Source organism: Narcine bancroftii, chromosome 7 (assembly GCF_036971445.1).
Source record: "Narcine bancroftii isolate sNarBan1 chromosome 7, sNarBan1.hap1, whole genome shotgun sequence".
Classification (NCBI taxonomy): domain Eukaryota; kingdom Metazoa; phylum Chordata; class Chondrichthyes; order Torpediniformes; family Narcinidae; genus Narcine; species Narcine bancroftii.
Window position 1 is genome coordinate 169,703,761 of NC_091475.1, and position 18,862 is coordinate 169,722,622.

Sequence of the window (18,862 nt, forward strand, 5' to 3'; positions counted from 1 at the left end):
GACTGCTATCATCACCCCCTTCGGCTTCTTTGAGTTTCTCCAGGTGCCATTCAACCTAAAGAACGCAGCCAAGACCTCCAGCACCTCATGGATGTGGTCGGCAGAGACTTACCGTTCCTCTTCATCTACCTGGATGATATCCTGGTAGCGAGCAAGACACATGAGGAGCACATCTCACACCTCTGCCAGCTTTTCGACTGGCTAGCTGAATATGGCCTCATCATTAACCTGGCAAAATGCCAGTTCGGCCTTGATGAAATCGACTTCTTGGGCCACAGAATCACCGAGGATGGTGCCACTCCTTTACCTGACAAAGTGAAGGCTATCTGACAGTTTGCCAAGCCAATGGCCCTGAAAGGGCTGCAAGAATTCATGGGCAATGGTGGACATTCCTTGGGTACTAATTATGCAACAACCGTTGACAGATCATTGACATAAAACAATGAGGTTAATGACTTAGCTTTATTGCAATCACGAGGTACTTATCTTATCATCATGGATGCTGACTTGTAGGATACTACATTTCTCCCTTCTAGATCATAACTTCTATAACTCTTAACTCATGTGTCTTCAAGAAAACATGTGATCACATTTTTCAACGGTACAAATGCACACAATAGATATTGCACCTTATCCTTTTAACTATATCAACAATTTAGCTTCTGCTGTTTCAATTCCAAATCAATTACTCAACGACAGTATTATTGCTTATTATAGTACATTTTTATTTTATGAGGAGTGTACTTGGTCATTTCAGACCTTACTTTAAATCTGGAATTATGATATAACATATATAAACCGATCATTACACAGACTTAAACAATACCATGCACTTAAGGTTCATAATGTTTTGAAGGTCTGCCTGACCATGTATCTACGAGTGGGATTCCTTTGTCAATTTGAGCTGGGAGTGATTGAACACTAAGATCAGAATTAGGAGTTGAGTGTGAACTGCATCATCATCTAAATCAACAAGTGTGTGCTGTTCAGATGGGTCATCTACAGATTTAGATGATCTGCATGAACAACTCTTCTATTGTTTCCTGGCACTCTAACCAAATATATGAGCAGCCCCTTTATTGATAATATAGTCCCCAATAGCCATCTTTCCTTCCCTCCCCTCATGTTTCTGACTCTTCTTCTTCTTTCTTTGGCTTGGCTTCGCGGATGAAGATTTATGGAGGGGTAATGTCCACGTCAGCTGCAGGCTCGTTTGTGGCTGACAAGTCCGATGCGGGACAGGCAGACACGGTTGCAGTGGTTGCAAGGGAAAATTGGTTGGTTGGGGTTGGGTGTTGGGTTTTTCCTCCTTTGTCTTTTGTCAGTGAGGTGGGCTCTGCGGTCTTCTTCAAAGGAGGTTGCTGCCCGCCGAACTGTGAGGCGCCAAGATGCACGGTTTGAGGCGATATCAGCCCACTGGCAGTGGTCAATGTGGCAGGCACCAAGAGATTTCTTTAGGCAGTCCTTGTACCTCTTCTTTGGTGCACCTCTGTCACGGTGGCCAGTGGAGAGCTCGCCATATAACACGATCTTGGGAAGGCGATGGTCCTCCATTCTGGAGACGTGACCTACCCAGCGCAGTTGGATCTTCAGCAGCGTGGATTTGATGCTGTCGGCCTCTGCCATCTCGAGTACTTCGATGTTAGGGATGAAGTCGCTCCAATGAATGTTGAGGATGGAGCGGAGACAACGCTGGTGGAAGCGTTCTAGGAGCCGTAGGTGATGCCGGTAGAGGACCCATGATTTGGAGCCGAACAGGAGTGTGGGTATGACAACGGCTCTGTATACGCTAATCTTTGTGAGGTTTTTCAGTTGGTTGTTTGTCCAAACTCTTTTGTGTAGTCTTCCAAAGGCGCTATTTGCCTTGGTGAGTCTGTTGTCTATCTCGTTGTCGATCCTTGCATCCGATGAAATGGTGCAGCCGAGATAGGTAAACTGGTTGACCGTTTTGAGTTTTGTGTGCCCGATGGAGATGTGGGGGGGCAGGTAGTCATGGTGGGGAGCTGGCTAATGGAGGACCTCAGTTTTCTTCAGGCTGACTTCCAGGCCAAACATTTTGGCAGTTTCCGCAAAACAGGACATCAAGTGCTGAAGAGCTGGCTCTGAATGGGCAACTAAAGCAGCATCGTCTGCAAAGAATAGTTCACTGACAAGTTGCTCTTGAGTCTTGGTGTGAGCTTGCAGGCGCCTCAGATTGAAGAGACTGCCATCCGTGCAGTACCGGATATAAACAGCGTCTTCATTGTTGAGGTCTTTCATGGCTTGTTTCTTTTTCTGACTCTAACTGATTGATAAACATCAAATGATTGCATTTTGGGATGTGATCCATCTCTTTGTTTGCAATTTGTTTCTCCTCTACTTTCTGTTTGAGACTGGGTTTCACTAAAGAAAGTTAAGTTTGCGGAGCATGTTTGAGGAATAGCTTCGCTGGTTGTGTGTGGTGTATTTCTATAAAGTAAAAATGCGTTTGCTACCTTGTGTTGGATAGGTAGCTTGTTGTCAGATTTTTCAAGCAGCTGTTTGAAAGTCTGAACACGTTTTTCGGCTAAACCATTGCTGGATGGCAGGCAAAGGGTGTGCTTGATTCCAATACCCTTGAGGAATGATGCAAACTCCTCAGATGTAAACTACAGGCCATTATCACTTACTACCTGCAAAGCCAATCCAATTCAGGCAAATAGGGATCTCAGCGCAGTGATGGTAGCAGCTGATGTAGTCCTACTCATCGGGAATGCTTCCAGCTATTTTGAATGGCTATCTTCTACAAGTAGAAATTGCTGACCTTTGACTTCAGCAAAGTTAATGTGAATTCTCTGCCATGGATCCGTGACCCAAGGCCAGAGTAGCAATGAAACTTGTTTAGGTGTGTTGAGGTTTAATACACGTAGAACAAGTGTGCATTGTGTCTTCGATATCCTGGTCAATACTAGGCCACCAAATGAAAGATCATGCGAGAGACTTCATTCGGCTCATGCCAAGATGACATTCATGTAAACTCATTGAGTAGATGCTGGCAGTGCACATCTGGGATGAAAACTCATTTACCCCATTAAATGCATCCATCTTACGAGGCAGCTCGTGTTGACGCATGAAATATGGTTGCAGCATTGCATCCTTGCTATGATTTGCCCATCCTGACCATATACATTCATACACCTTTGCAAGCACCTGATTATTCCTCGATGGATCTGCAATTTGCTGCTCAGTTACTGAAACCTGGTCTACAGTAGTTTGGTGTGCATACATCTCATCTGGATGAGGAGTAGCAGTAGTCAGGGGTAACCCACTCAATAGATCTGCATTTGCGTGGTGAGACAAAGATCAATATTCCATCTTGTATCAATAGCCAGAGAGGAGCAAAGCCCATCTCTGCATGCAAGCAGCAGCCAGAAGGGGAATCCCTGATTTTGGACCGAAAATGCTTGCAAGACACTGATGGTCTGTAACAAGAGTGAAATTTCTACCATAAAAGGTAGAGGTGAAATTTCTGCACACTAAACACAATCGCCTAGCCTTCCTTGTCTATTTGTACATAGGTTTTTTCATCATCACTCAGCGTTCTGAGCTCTCATCCAGTTTGTGGCTTAGAACAGCCTAGTCCATAGGGACTTGTATCCACACTCAAAACTAATGGTTTCAATGGATCATAATGAACTAGAACATGGTCACTAGCTTGCATGTTTTTTTTATATACTCAAAGGCTTCTTTGCATTTTATGCACCATTTCCACTCTGTGGAGTGTTGCAGCAGTGCATAGAGCGGGTGTAGTTTTGAGCTCAGATTTGGAATTAATTTCCCATAGTAATTTATCATCTCAAGGAAAGATTTTAATTCAGAGACATTCTCTGGTCTTTGCACATTTTTGATAGTCTCTACTTTGTCCTGCAATGGCTTAAGGTTATTAAGGTAACTGATAGTCGGCTTCAGAAATTAGCAATTCTCATGACTGAGTCGCACATTGTGTTTGTCCAGCAGGGAAAACAGCTTTGCTAGCACCTTCATGTGCTGGTTGTAGGTATTGATCGCAATCAAAATATCTTCAGTGTAGCATAAAAACATGCTCCATGCCTGACAAAATCTTGTCCATAGTCGGTTGGAATAAGACTGGCACGGTTTTCACTCCAAAGCACAAGCATTTGGGTGCAAGCAAGCCTTTGTGAGTCTTTCTCATCAAAAAAGAGCTGGTTAAACGCACTAGCTCAGTCAATGACCAAATACACTTTCGGCATAGTACCATCTTGTGCAAGTTTCACACAAACAAATCTTGCGATTTGGCCATTTGTAGCCATCAACCTCAATTACCTCATTCACATGCTTGTAGTCACCACACGTGCGAATATTCTCTTGGGACTTAGGAACATGAAATGTGGGCAAGGCCCACTCAGTATGTGCAACAGGGGTCACTATGTCATCATTTACGAGCTGCTCATGTTCTTTATTTACGGTTTCCACCAGTGCATAGGGAAAGTGCCGTGATTTCTGAAACGTTGGATTTGCACCTGAATTGTGTTTAATTGAAATACTATACCTCAATTCCTGAACAATTTGTCATGCCTTCTGAGAAATGAGTCTAAATTTGACTGGGCAGAAGATGTGGCAACCTGTTTATAGTGTGATTTAGGGGTGGGCTTGGGCTGAAATTTGGTTTCATTACCCCCATTCCTAACCAGCAAAACATTCTCCCAATTCCATCTGATTTTGGTAAGCTTAAGGTTACCAAAGCAAGCTGAATGATTTCCTTTCACAATCAACAAATCCAGCATGAATGTTTCACAATTTTCATACCACTGTGGGACAGTTACTTTACCAAGGAGTGATACTATTTCCCTTCAGTAGCTCCGAAAGATGATATTTGTTTCCTCTAATGGAAACCATGACAATTTTGCTTAGTACACCGAGTCAGATAGGGTTGACCAGGAAGATCCTGTATCTACCTCTATGTCAATACATTCATTACCTACATTCACTTTAACCTTGTATGGTAAAAATGTACAGGAGCACTCACCATCAAGTTTAAACAAACCAAATGCCTTATCCGTTTGTACACTCTAAGTCTTAGAGTCATCATCAGAATCAGTTTCAACAAATCTTGTCTTCTCGTGGCCATACTTTGAGGAGAAACACACTAAGCGGATAAGTCCTCGCTTCTTGAATCCACGGCACATAGTGTCTTTGAATCGGCAGGTGTCAGCCACCGATGTTTTCTTCCACAGAAAAGGCACTGTTGAATTAGTTAGAAGTACATTTTGACATCTGGTTCTTCCTCCCATGGCCTAACAGAAGTGCCTCTCCATTGCTGGCCCCTTTCTCCATGTAGTCCTAGTTTGCCGCCCCTGACATCTCGTCAGTGATGCCTTTAGCCCTAGCGTCGTCGAACATCAAATCATGAACCCGAAAGAAGGTATTGCTGAGTATGCAACATTTGGAGATGTAGTCCCAAAACAAATCTGTCTCAGAGTGCCTCCTTCAAAAAGGAGCCAAAGGAACAAGTTAAAGCCAACTGTTTCAGTCTGACAACAAAGTCTGACACAGACTCTGTATCTCCCTGTTGTGCCATCCAAAACGTATGCCTCTTTGCATTGACGATAGGTGCCGGATTAAAATTTTCAATGAGCAGCTTCTTCAAGTCTGCATATTTCTTTCCGCTGGGCTGATTCAGACTGCACAGATTTTTCAGCAACTTGTATGCTGCCAGTCCCACATTTGCAGGAAATAAACTCATTTTCTTGCCCTCCACAATGGTATTGGCATTGAAAAAGGCATCCATGCAATCAGCGTGGTCCTCAAAAGACTCCACAGTCTCATCAAAAGCACATTATTGAAAACTGCTATCGTGGGTACTTTAGATGTCCTCATCATCAATTTTGTGTACTGGAGAAACTATAAGGATAGTTTGAAGTTCCAGTAGTTTACTTACACAGTCAAAAGAAAAGAAGCAAGGCACACAACTGATAGAGTAAGATCTAAAATACAAGTGGTTTATTCACATAACACATGGACCAAATAATCAAGTCACATTCCACGTAGGTTCAGACTTAGCAGAAAAGAGCTTACATTTTACCATTTATGGCTCTAGTGGACATTTCTTGGATAATAATTATGCAACAACCATTGACAGATCATTAATATAAAATAAGAGGTTAACGACTTAGTATTATTCCAGTTACTTATATAATCAGCATGGATGCTGAGTTATAGAATACTACAAGAAATTTAGGTAAACATTGCAAAACATGTTACACTTGAATGCCTTTGACATCATATATTTTTAGTATGGACATACACAGACATAGTTTCTAAATTGTGCATAAGATGTATTATAGGCGGAATCAATGGGCTACAAAGCTGAAGGGAGCTATAGAGCTTGTGAGGATCAATGTCATGAAAGGATTTGAAACCAAACAAGAGCATTTTAAAATCAAGATGTGCTGAAGACTTTGTGAGATACAAGTATTTGTGTTTATTTCAAAGTGGCATACAAAACAACAATCTGAATAAATGACAGTGTTAGTTTCGTGATACAGAAGTGAATTTGGTTGATTCAAATAATTCTTAATTAAGTAAATTTATCTGACAGATTCAAATGTATCTGAATTTTAAAAGGCTAAAGACAAAGAAAATATTTTTTTGAAACAAAGATTAGAACACAATGTCACGTTTGTTAGGTCCTCATTTCACTCAGATGGGTAACTCTCAAGTCTTGAATTTTATTCTAAGATGAAGATATCTCTGTGGCCAATCCTAAGCTCCCATTTTAGATGGGACAAAGATTGTGCATTCAACATTTCTGTTAAATCTTTAAATGAATAATGTCAGGATCCTTAGTTGGACAGTGGTATCCATTTTAACTTTTGCAAAAGGGTGTGTTTTGCATCAAGCAGTGAGTTAAATTTCCATACAAAAAAAAATCAATAGGTCAAAATAATGTGGGTGCCCCTTTTCATATTTAACCTGAGTGCACTAGTAGGGATGAGGAAACCTCATGGGAGAAGTGGGTTGCCAATTTAACTAGGTTAATTGCTTATTCCGCCAATCTCTTCACGAGTATATGGAGTGGCTAACTTGCCTGCATACACTTTACACACATTCTCCTGGTGCTCTGTAGTATCCTGTTGTTCAATGACAAGTGAGGTGCAACATGAAGCTCCATCTGAGGAGACCTTGGAAGATGCAGCACCTTATGAAACTAGTCCCAATTCTGCCTCCTCCCTCTGATCTTACTCGGTAATGATCAACAAGTCACTGTGTACAAATCAAATCATAGCTCTTACCAAATCAAACAAGGTTTAAATATCAGCTCTGGTAAATGGTATAGAAGAGTTATGTGATTGTATATCATGAAAGTGAATGTTTACTTCCTCTAAGAAAGAAAAACTTCCAACATCTTCCTGTTGCACCTCTTGCAGGACAAGTTTGGGGTGTGGAATTGAAAAGAGGATGTGGAATTGTTAAGTAAAGAACACTGATTGTTTTCCATATTGCAAGTGGTCAACTTTCACTGGCAACTGACATTCAGACCAGATAAGCGAATGTCTGATGCATTATGTCAATAAAACAGAATTTTGTCAGTGGATGCTGTTATATTCCCATCTCCTTCATCTATGAGGACCATGCAGTCCAATACACTGGTTATCTACAAGACTGACTCTTCATCAGATGTCAGTTGATGATGTTCAGAAGCATACCTTTGGTTCCTTGCATCTTCTTTATTTTCTACAGCTTCTCTTCCTACAAGAAGAAAAAGAGATTAGTGAGTGTGAATAAAGGAATATGGTGAATAGATGGATTGATGGAGAACATCAATTTATGGTGACTCTAAGGAAGAGGCATGACATTACAAATGACAAGATTGAATTTCAGTGGTGGCAAGGCAAATGGAGAAGACAGGAAGTGTATAGACAGGGTGTGCTGGAGTAGACAATAGGGCAGAGTGAGAGGGGTGGATTATGATGCACATAAGAATGTAAGTGCCGCTGTGCCCACCTTTCCTGACTTGATGTGTCATTAAAGTCCATGAGGCACTGAATCCTGGGGTGGGAAAGCACTCTCCTGTTGCTGACTTCTGCTAGAGAGCTCTTCCTTCCATCAGTAGAGAAAGTAACCTCACCAGCAGGACTTCCAATGAGACCATTGAATTTGGGGGCATCAGTAAATCAGGGGCAGCTTTGATCAGTCCACTGTACATCAAATGTGATGCTTGCATTGCATCCCTAATTATCCAAGCTGAAAATGAGTTGCAAGTCCTATTCTCCCTATGTAATTGAGAAATCCATAACTGACAGGAAATGCCTGTTAAATGTGCTTTAGAAAAATCAGGATTTCCTACCTGCTGTCAAGCTCCCTGCCATATTCACCATCCTTGTTCCAAAAAATTATATGTTTAAATTCAATTCCATGAATCCATAAGTTGAGGGTTATGGTTTGACTACGTAGACAATGGTATTGATGTTTGTTATTTTTATTATCCATACTCTTTAGTTTAGTTTGTAACATTGCTCCTTTGCTTGTATATCCCTAAAGTAATGATACAGGTGAATAACGTGGTTAAGATGCAATTCTAATTACTTCCAAAAAGAACATTCCAATTTAATATTTTTCAATGCTTCTTTTTTTCCTGATAAATCTTTCTCCAAATGTTTCCCTCATAACTTTCACTCCTGTGCTCTCTGAATTGCTTCCTACATTGTATATCTGATTCATGGTTTTTTGGCCAAAACTGGGCACAGTATTTCAGAACTGCACACTTTAATTATGGCTTATTTAGCTCTGTAGTTCAGTAAACTTTTAACAAATGTATACATTATTATGACCAGATCTATTTCAATTTTTTAATTAGTAGCTGTGTGTTAAAATATTTCATCATTATGACATGCTCATTTACTTACACTGATTTACATATACATATTGGCTTTAGCATAAAAATACTTTCAAGCCTCAGAGATAACCAAAATGCTACAGAAAATTCTATAAAGTTATAAGGGACTATTTTTGGAGCAGACCAAGAAAGATGTGGGGTTGGCAGCAATGAATGATAAGGTTATTGAAGGTTGTTTGGGGCTGGTCAAGTCAAGTCAAGTCACCTATATTTGTTGTTCATACCATAACTACTAATACAATGCACAATAAAGATGAGATAGTGTTTCTCCAGGACCATGGAGCAGATTATCATAAAGAGGAGTCAAATATTAAGTCATATTTACAATAAAAATCCATGATATACTAGACACCTATGTTCTGGGAATTGAGGAGCCTGACGGCTTGGGGGAAAAAAATGTTGCACAATCTGGACATGAGGGCCCGAATGTTACGGTACCTCTTTCCAGATGGCAGAAGAGAGAAAGGTTTGCAAGATGATCATATGTATTTTAGCTAAGCATCTATCCCTTATGACAAACAGATCAAGAAATTCATGGGAAACTGGTAAATTGGTTTAAAAATGGGTTTAATGAGGAGACAAATTCCGATATTTTGTGATACCAACTGCAATTTAACTGCTGATAAATTTATGATGAGATGCTCTGAAAGCACATTTAAGAGGACAAATTATAAGCTATACTTCTAAGATCAAGAAGGAATATACAAGAGAGGTGAAACAACTGGAAAGAGAAATACTTTATTTGGAAAAGGACCTTCTAATGAGGAATTCTGAAGAGAAGCATAGACAGCTTATTAATATAAAAAAAAAACAGTATAACTCATTACAAACGTATAGAATAGAAAAAGCAATAACAAGAACTAAACAGAGGTATTATGAACTAGGTGAAAGAGCCCATGAAGTACTTTCTTGGCAGTTGAAAGCAGAACAGGTCTCGAGTATGATCAACATGATAAAAGCAGATACCAATATGACCAGTTACAAGCTTTAAGAAATTAAAGAGACTTTTAAGCAATTTTACACCAAATTATACCAATCAGAAGCTCAATAAGATTAATAAGATAGAAGAGTTTATCTCACAAATTAGGCTTCCAAGGTTAAAACTGGAAGAACAGATAGAACATAATCCCCCCCTTCATCTATATGGAGGTGAAGGAGGTGCTTCACTTCAATATGGGTAAAGGGGGCATTAGGTTCTACCTGCAAATCAATAAATCTCTGGGAGAAGATGGTTTCCCCTCTGAATTTTATAAAGAATTTAAGGATTTGCTGATTCACCTATTTATGGAGGTGTTAGATCAGATACGATGCGCTCTAGTATTTGCCAAAGCCCTTTCCTGCTCACGGTGTCGAAGGCTTTGGTGAGGTCAACAAAGGTGATGTAGAGTCCTTTGTTTTGTTCTCTGCACTTTTTTTGGAGCTGTCTGAGGGCAAAGACCATGTCAGTAGTTCCTCTGTTTGCGCGAAAGCCGCACTGTGATTCTGGGAGAATATTCTCGGCGACACTAGGTATTATTCTATTTAGGAGAATCCTAGCGAAGTGAGCTGATATCGCCTCAAACCATACATCTTGGCGCCTCACAGTTCGGCGGGCAGCAACCTCCTTTGAAGAAGACCACAGAGCCCACCTCACTGACAAAAGACAAAGGAGGAAAAACCCAACACCCAACCCCAACCAACCAATTTTCCCCTGCAACCGCTGCAACCGTGTCTGCCTGTCCCGCATCGGACTTGTCAGCCACAAACGAGCCTGCAGCTGACGTGGACATTTACCCCCTCCATAAATCTTCGTCCGCGAAGCCAAGCCAAAGAAGAAAGATCAGATAACCTCCCAGAATAATTCTCAACAGTGATAATTACAGTAATACCAAAAATAAGAGAGATCTATTAAACACATTTTATAGACCTATTTCACTGTTAGATTCAGATTAAAAGATCATTGCCAAAGCCTTGGCAAAGAGATTGGTGAATTTTTTGCCAAAAATTAATAAATATGGACTAAGCAGACTTTGTGGAAAAGAGACAATCTGCTGATAATATAGATAGATTGCTTAGTATAATTCATCTGGCACAAAAGAGAGGTAGTCTGAGTGTAGCTGTGGCCTTGGGTGCAGAAAAAGCATTAGATAGACTGGAATAGGACTTTCTATTTAGCAATTTTTTATAAATTGGATAAAGGCACTGTACTATGATCCTAAACCCAAAGTAGTGACAAATGGACAATTCTCTGCACCATTCCAGTTAACAAGATCTAGTAGACAAGAATGTCCATTATCTCTGGCTCTTTTCATTCTAGCTATATAACCGCTTGCAGAAGCAGTTCAGTGAGATCAAGGCATTAAGGGATTCAGGGTCAACCAGGAGGGATATAAGATAAACTTATTTGCTGATGATGTATTGATATATTTGACAGAGCCAGTAACTACATTACAGAAACTGTACTCAAAATTGGAAGATTATGGGAAAGTATTGGGTACAAAATAAATTGGGATAAGAGCAAAATTATGCCATTTACAGAAGGGGATTATACTCAGTGCCAAAGAGACACCCAATTTAAGTGGTTGTTAAATGGGATAAAATATTTAGGAATACATACAGATAACAATTGAAAGAATTAAATTGCTCACCTTTGCTTAAAAAGGTTGAATAAGACTTGAACAGGTGGACAGCTTTACCAATAACATTAGTGGAAGAGTTAATTGTGTCAAAATGAATAGATTTCCAAGAGTTCAGTACCTATTTCAAACATTTCCCATTCCATTAACTAATAGGTTTTTTCAGGAGTTAATTAAATGTCAGAAAATTCCTTTGGAAGGGTAAGATACCCAGAGTCCCCATAGAAAAATTAACGTGGAAATGATTTTGGAGGTTTACAGCTCCCAAATTTTAAAAAAATTATCACTGAGCAGCCCAGATGACATTTCTTACTTCCCTTTTGAAGAAAGAGACATACCTGCATGGTTGAAAATCAAACTAGAAAAATGAGAAACAAAATTAATATCTGGTGAGAAAGAAGCCTCCTTGTTAAAACATACAATAATTTTTTGGTATAAAATTAATTATGAGATTAGAACTAAAGGGGGTCTTTCTCCTAAAACACTTCTGATTCAAAACAGGTTTATCCCTTTTACAATGGGTAATAAAATTTTAGAGACTTGGTCTCATATCAGGATCAGATATATTGAGGATTGCTCTGAGCAGGGGAAAAATAAATATGGAATTCTTAACACACAATTTTCTGATATTTTCAATTAAATAAGGGAAAATTTGGGGCCAATAATGTTTTTATCAAAATGCAGTGATGTGGAGACTTTGATTCTAAGGGGAAACAAAGAAATTCACTTCAGCAATATATTTCTTACATCAAACAGGAGCCCCTAAACAGGGGGAAATCAGATGTAAATGTAAGTATTGAGAGCAAAACTGGTCTGATTTATGCAAGGACAGTATGACAAATACAATAAATATATGGTATAGATTAGTACAATGCAATTTTTTGTATCAGTTATCTCACACCACAGAAATTAAACAAGTTAAAGTCAGACTTATCGGATAAATGTTTTAGATGTGGTGAGGATAGATAAGAGCTTTTTTTTTTTCACACTTAATTTGGTCATGTTCGTTCCAAAGTGAGACCTTTTTGGGTGGATTTAGGAAATTTTTTTTATAAGAGATTATTGGAATACCATTTCCACAAAACCCAGAATTGTTTTTACTGGGAAATAAAATGAGGATAAGACCAAAATTGAAATTATCTAAATATCAAATTGAATTTGTTAAAATTGCATGGGCAGTGGCCAGAAAGTGTATTGCAGTTACTTGGAAGTCTGACTCCCATCAAGGTATAGCACACTGGAATGCAGAAATGCATAGCTGTGTTCCCCTTGAGAAATAGTGAATATTTCTGCAAATATGGAGACCATATTTACATATCTCAGGTGTAAGTCTTTAGTTGAGTTTCTTCCAGTCCTCATCCATGTTAACCTTCTCCAAAAAAAAGGCTAGTTAAATAATGAATTCAAATCCATGGAGTGAACAGCACTTTCCAGCAACCTTTCTTATTTTTCCACTCTTTCTTTCTTCTTTCGTTTTCACCACACATACACTTTTTTTCAGGGTCTTTTGGGTGGGTGAAGGGATGGAGGGTTTAGATTACAATCATCATGCACCATAAATTTGTCTATTTGTGTTCTTGAATTTTTTTTTAAATTTTGTATCTAAACATTTTTAAATAAAATATTCTCAAAAAAATGGGTTAAGTGAAAAAAAGGTAACAGTCAACAGTTTTGTTTTATGATTTGGGAGGGCTGTACATAGGGGCTAAACACAACATAGAACACAGGCCACACAGGAAAGATATTTTAGCAATAGAAAGGGCGCAGAAGAATCTATGTGGCTGTTACCAGAGCTGAAGGATTATAGCTATGAGAAGAGACTAACTGGAATACGATTATTTTCTTTGGAACAAAGGCAGCAGAGAAGAAATTTATGAGAAATCTAGACAGGGTGCACAGGATTGACCTACTTCCCTTGGCAGAGAAGATAATGACTAAGTGGTGTAGGTTTGAAATAAATTGGTAGAAGAATCAGAGAGGAGTTGAAGAAAATTTTCCATACATGAAGAGTAGTGGGGGATGAGGAATTCAGTGCCCAAAAAAGGTAATGCAGAAACCATCAGCACATTTACAAAATATTTAGATGAGCATTTGAAGTGCTCAAACCTACAAGATTACAGACCAAGCTAAAAAGAGTAAGTAATCTAAATACAGTCGTTCCATTTTTGAATGGCATGGATGTAGGATCAAAGATAGAGCTATTTATGGTTTCCTTTTATGCCAATAGTTCTTATGAATGATTCCTTGATCAAAATCAAGGACTCTCTGAGAGATTATGAGGTTTAGATTATATCAGGAATATGGGTAGAAGAATTTGTAGGGAGAGTGGAATTTTACCAGTGACTAGAAGGCAAAAAAAAAAAAATCAGAAGTAAATGACAACTGAGAGCTGAGATGAAACCTAAAATGATGATGGAGAATAACTTTGTGCAGATACTTTGTACATAATTCCTTCGTGTGCAAAATAATTATTTCAGTGAGACAGTTTGGGACATTGGAGGGGGCAATGGTTAAGAGGAATTTAAAACAAGCATTGGAATAGGATAAGGTGTTCCAAGGAGAAGTAACAGAGGAGTAGGAAAGGAAGCAAAGAATAACTTAGTGACAGTGGACAATGTTACTATTGCATATCAGTAAACTTCTTTAATCTTTATCGAATTTCTGAATTTATTTTGGCACAAATGAAAAACAAAATGCTAGCAACTTTGTCCCTGGTTACAACTTTATACAGTTCCATCCACTTTGAAATATCTCCTTTTATAAGTAAACACTTTTTTCTATTCTTCAGTCAGTCATATCCTTCCTGATTCTTGGATTCACTCCAAATAAGATAAAGTACTGTAGTATTCTGTTGAATACTTTTGGAAACTTGTGGAGTTCACTCCATGTAAGGTTTTCACAAAGCCCAAAAGATCACTTTTTAAGCAAGCAGTATCTTTCTATTCAGACTCTAAGATGTGCTATTTACCAGTTTACTACTGTACAGTAAATCTTCATATGCTACCATTAATCAAGACCTATTTTACACAAAAATCTATAAAATAACAATTAACAATTTATAGCTATTCAATTTAACTTTATTCTCTCTGTGAAAATTGACTAATTTTTGACATCTTTCTAGTCTTTTGTTACATCTCTGATGGTAACACATCCTCTCATTATCACTTTTCTAATAACTTATCTTATATTGGTACTCTACATCAAATAATAATTTTATATGTGCTTATTTTAACTTTTCTTGCTTATCCTAACTTTTACCAAGTTAGTTTTCAGTCAAATAATTTTTACATTCAAATGTCAAAACTTGGAAGAAATAATTATTCAGATAATGGTTCATGAATATTTCTGGAAGTGCCAATATTCATCCTAAGTCTGTCCTTTTACCATTCTATCTGCTGGAGATAAAAGGTCGTGGTTTCTTCCTATAATGCTTCTGTTGTTTAATTCATATTTTTTTGCATTTGTACAAGTATAATTCTGGGTAAAACTTATATTTTATTGCCAGTTCCCATTGAAAGTTGTCAAGTTCTGAAAGGCAAACAAATAATTTGACAGACATTTGAACTTTCAAGCAGGTTGCATGAGACTTAATTTGGCAGAATCAGCCAATTCATTTGGGTCAACTACAATATATTTTAATTAATTTCTGAACATATGTTACCTTTACTGATTCAATACATTGAACAGTACGCACACCAAGATCAACTGCTATCAATGTAGAAATAGAAGATGTGCATATGCTCTTGATTTTATTGTAAAATGAGTAAGCTTAATTGATATTGCCATGTTTTCATTCTTACCTGATTTCTTGGCCCTCAAAATAATGCAAGGTCCTCTGCAGAGCCCACTGTAATGTCTGTGGCTGCATTAACAAGATGATACAAGAGTAAATGGCAACAAATCGCTATAGTTTAGACAACTAAGACATATGCCACTTTTTGAATTGTTTAACTATTTTAAAAAGAGAATAACAAATATCAAAAAAGTACATTGTCAATGTATTTCATTACAGTTGTTAACAATCAAAGGAAACACAATAATTCAACAATACGTTCTTTATTATCCTGGGCCACAGGTTCCCAGAACTACTGTGTGACTGTTGTTTTTTAAAAAAAGTCTCTCACCAAAGCAAATTTCAAAAATTGTCTAGAGACGCAAGCTGGAGTTTATATTGGCCTAAAATTCATTTCAGAGAGCATTCTCGTGGGAAGTCCTTCTAGTTACAATTTTTCATTTATTCTTCAGCTCGATTTTGTTTGTGCCGCAGATTGCGGAAAGTGCAAGCTATCCACTTTGCGATGCATCTGGGACCTTAATAAATGATGGGAACAACAATAAATCTCCTCAACCAAGGTGATGGGAGGCTTTACAAAAGAAAATGAAACAGAGCAACAAAGGAGAAGGAAATAAGTTGAATACGAGTCAAATTAAATAGAGGAAAAAAAGGAGAGAGAAAGAATGATTGGAGAAAGAGATATTCAGTAGCTTTGTAGAACATAAATTAAACATAACCATGCAAAGATGAATGACAGCCCTAATTTCATTCAGTAAGTTTTACTGGTAATTGAAAAGGAGACTGCCAGGAAATGGATGTGTAAAGAATAAGGGGAAAAAAATGGAAATCCAATTCTATTCCTGAGGACTAGTGAGAAAAAATAAAATCTGAATCATTCAGCAACCAGTAGAGCAACAATATTTTCTTAAAATGAAATTGAATTAAAAACATTTAAGTAAAACAATGTATCCTTTGAATATGAATTACTAAAATTACTGCTAGCATAATGGAAACTTGATTTTGCATGACTCACAGCAAAGCAGTATAGACAATTCAGCAATTGGTAGAGATTTGAAACACGTCATCAGAAGTTGCTAGATGTGGTACTTTGTTAATTATGTCACACGATCAGAAAACAACAGGTATGGTAAAATATTCTGTCGACATTCATAATTTCAGCCAAATAAAGGAACCCACAGTGCCTTGAGGAAAATAATCAGTATAATATTGTGAGGAAAAATACAAGCCTATTTAAATAGGCAGGACCAAGAAGCCATGGGTAAAAAAAATTGTAGAGTATTAAAATATGCTAGCAGTTATTTTGAAACAAAGCCATTTCCTAGGGAGAGAAAGGTGGCATGGTGAGAGGAGCAGTTAGCGCTCTGCTATTACAGTGCCAATGACCCTGGTTCAAATCACTGCTGTAAGGAGTTTGTGGGCTTCCTCCAGGTGCTCCACTTTCTTCCCATGTTGCAAAGATGTACAGAGTTAGATTAATTGGTTACATGGGTGTATTTGAGCAGCTGTGGGCCAGAAGGACCTGTTACCTTGCTGTATCTCTTAATTACAATTTAAATTTAAAATTGTTTCCTTTAATAATTTTAATTCAATTTCACTTCTCAACAAATATTGTAATGCTGCTGAAGAAGTTATGTCCGGCAGGAAGATCATTAACCTCCACCTTATTTATACAATTTTTTTTGTCACAGTCAAATGGTTTAAGTAGCACAGAATCAGGCTCTTCAGTTCAATTCACCATACCAGCCAAGTTGTCTGCCAGAGTTTATCCCATTTGTATGCATTTACCTGATTTATCTCAAAACCTGTTCTATCTATGAACCTGTCTAAATGGCTTTTGAATGATGCAACTTTATCCACCTCTACTACTTTTTCTTCCATATACCCTTCAGCATTTGAATGAAAAACTTGCCCTCAGTTCCCCTTTAAATCTCATCTACCCACTCACCTCAAATCTATGCCCTTTAATTTTAGATTTCTACCCGGGGGGGAAAAAAACAATACCATATTTATGTTTCTCATTTAATATTTTCTGTCTTTATTTTCAAATTATACCATTTAATTTTTACATCTTATCCTGCCCTTTTGAAAGAAACTGAATTTCCATACATTCCCAAATTCTTCCTTTACATTACTTTGCCAGGCAGTGTCTTTTTCAATTTTAATTGTCAGCTGTTTGAAAATCAGGTTCTAATGACCTACCAAAGACTTCACTTCCTCCTTTATTGGACTCAAGTTCTGGTGTTAGACCCATGTGTAAAGATTTGTTGTTATGAGTTAATAGCAAAACAAAGATTCTGATTTTACTGAAGTGAGAGATAAGGATCTCTCTGTTGAAAAGTGCCAGTTGGCTATTATTTCAAGGATGGCATGCTGATGAGAAAGTGGAGACCACTTGATATCTCTGCCAATGAAGAATGGGCAGTAGTTCACAAGGTTGTAGTTCCAAAAGCCTATAGGGATGAAACTTTAACTTTGGTCTATAGCATGCCCTTGGATTGTCATCTTGGTGTAAGAAAAACTACATACAAGATTATGAAACAATTTTATTGGCCTAGTTTAAGAAAAGATGTTGTCACATTTTGCCGGGCATGTCACATTTGTCAGGTATGGGTAAACCTAATCAGGTTTCTCCCAGTGGCTCCATTACAACTCATTCCTTCTTTTGACGAACCCTTTTCTGAAGTTATTATGGATTGTGTTGGCCCATTGTCCAAGACAAAAGCTGGGAATCAGTACCTGTATTTGTTAACTGTCATGTGTACAGCTTCCAGGTTTCCAGAAGCAGACCATTTAGAAATATTAAAGCTAAAATTGTGTCAAGAGCTCATAAAATTTTTCACTTTAGTTGGTTTTCCTAAAGAGATTCAATCAGGTCGGGAGTTGGGGCTGTTTCAATAGTTTATAAATTAGGAGTTAACCAAATAAAGTCATCTGCATATCATCCAGAACCTCAAGGGGCCTTGGAGACGATCCATTTGATCCTCAAAAACATGATGAGGACCTATTGTTTTGAGAATGAGAAGGACTCGGATGACGGTGTCCATTGCTTTTTTTTTTGCAGTGAGAGTCTGTACAAGAATTACTAGGCAGGCAAACCGGCCCCACTTGTAATCCACGCGGCGGAGCAGTTGGCCAAAATGGCGCTGTTGGGGATTTCCCCTTCTTCTCAGCACCGGGCTCAGAAGCCCGCACTCGGGGACCGTGTGACGCCTAAGTGACATTGGCGCCCCCCCAGCACGGTTCTCAGCCAGGTCAGAGCTGGGACTACAAGTCCAGCCTGGCAGCCAGCAATAAACCAGTTTTCTGCTCACTGAGCTCAACCCGTCTGGTTGTGTGTACTTTCATTAGCAGTGCAGCTGCCGCTACAAATGGTGACCCCGACTGGTGACCCCGACTGGTTCAAATGTCTTTGAACCCAACATGAGCAAACCTGGGATCAGTGCTATAGCTGTCAAGCTGCCTGACTTCTGGGTTCAGGAGCCGGAGACCTGGTTCAGCCACGTGGAGGCTCAGTTTCACCTCCGCCAGATTTCATCCAACATGACCAAATTCTACCATGTGGTCGCCACCCTGGAC

General features: G+C 38.5%; 1 protein-coding gene across 7 annotated transcripts in view; it reads right to left on the reverse strand.

The window, feature by feature from the left end:
* The window catches only part of gucy1a2 (guanylate cyclase 1, soluble, alpha 2), a 205,694-nt gene that overhangs the window by 144,228 nt on the left and 42,604 nt on the right, over positions 1 to 18,862 (reverse strand). For 4 of the 7 annotated variants that reach the window (XM_069891229.1, XM_069891228.1, XM_069891227.1 and 1 more), the window contains 3 exons: positions 15,291 to 15,352; positions 11,829 to 11,848; positions 7,686 to 7,728 (listed from right to left, as the gene is read on the reverse strand). In XM_069891229.1, coding sequence (XP_069747330.1) covers positions 7,686 to 7,728; positions 11,829 to 11,848; positions 15,291 to 15,352 — 125 coding nt within the window. Of the gene's footprint in view, positions 1 to 7,685; positions 7,729 to 8,326; positions 8,467 to 11,828; positions 11,849 to 15,290; positions 15,353 to 18,862 lie in introns of those variants that run through there. The other 3 variants (XM_069891231.1, XM_069891230.1, XM_069891232.1) reach the window with 2 other exon arrangements.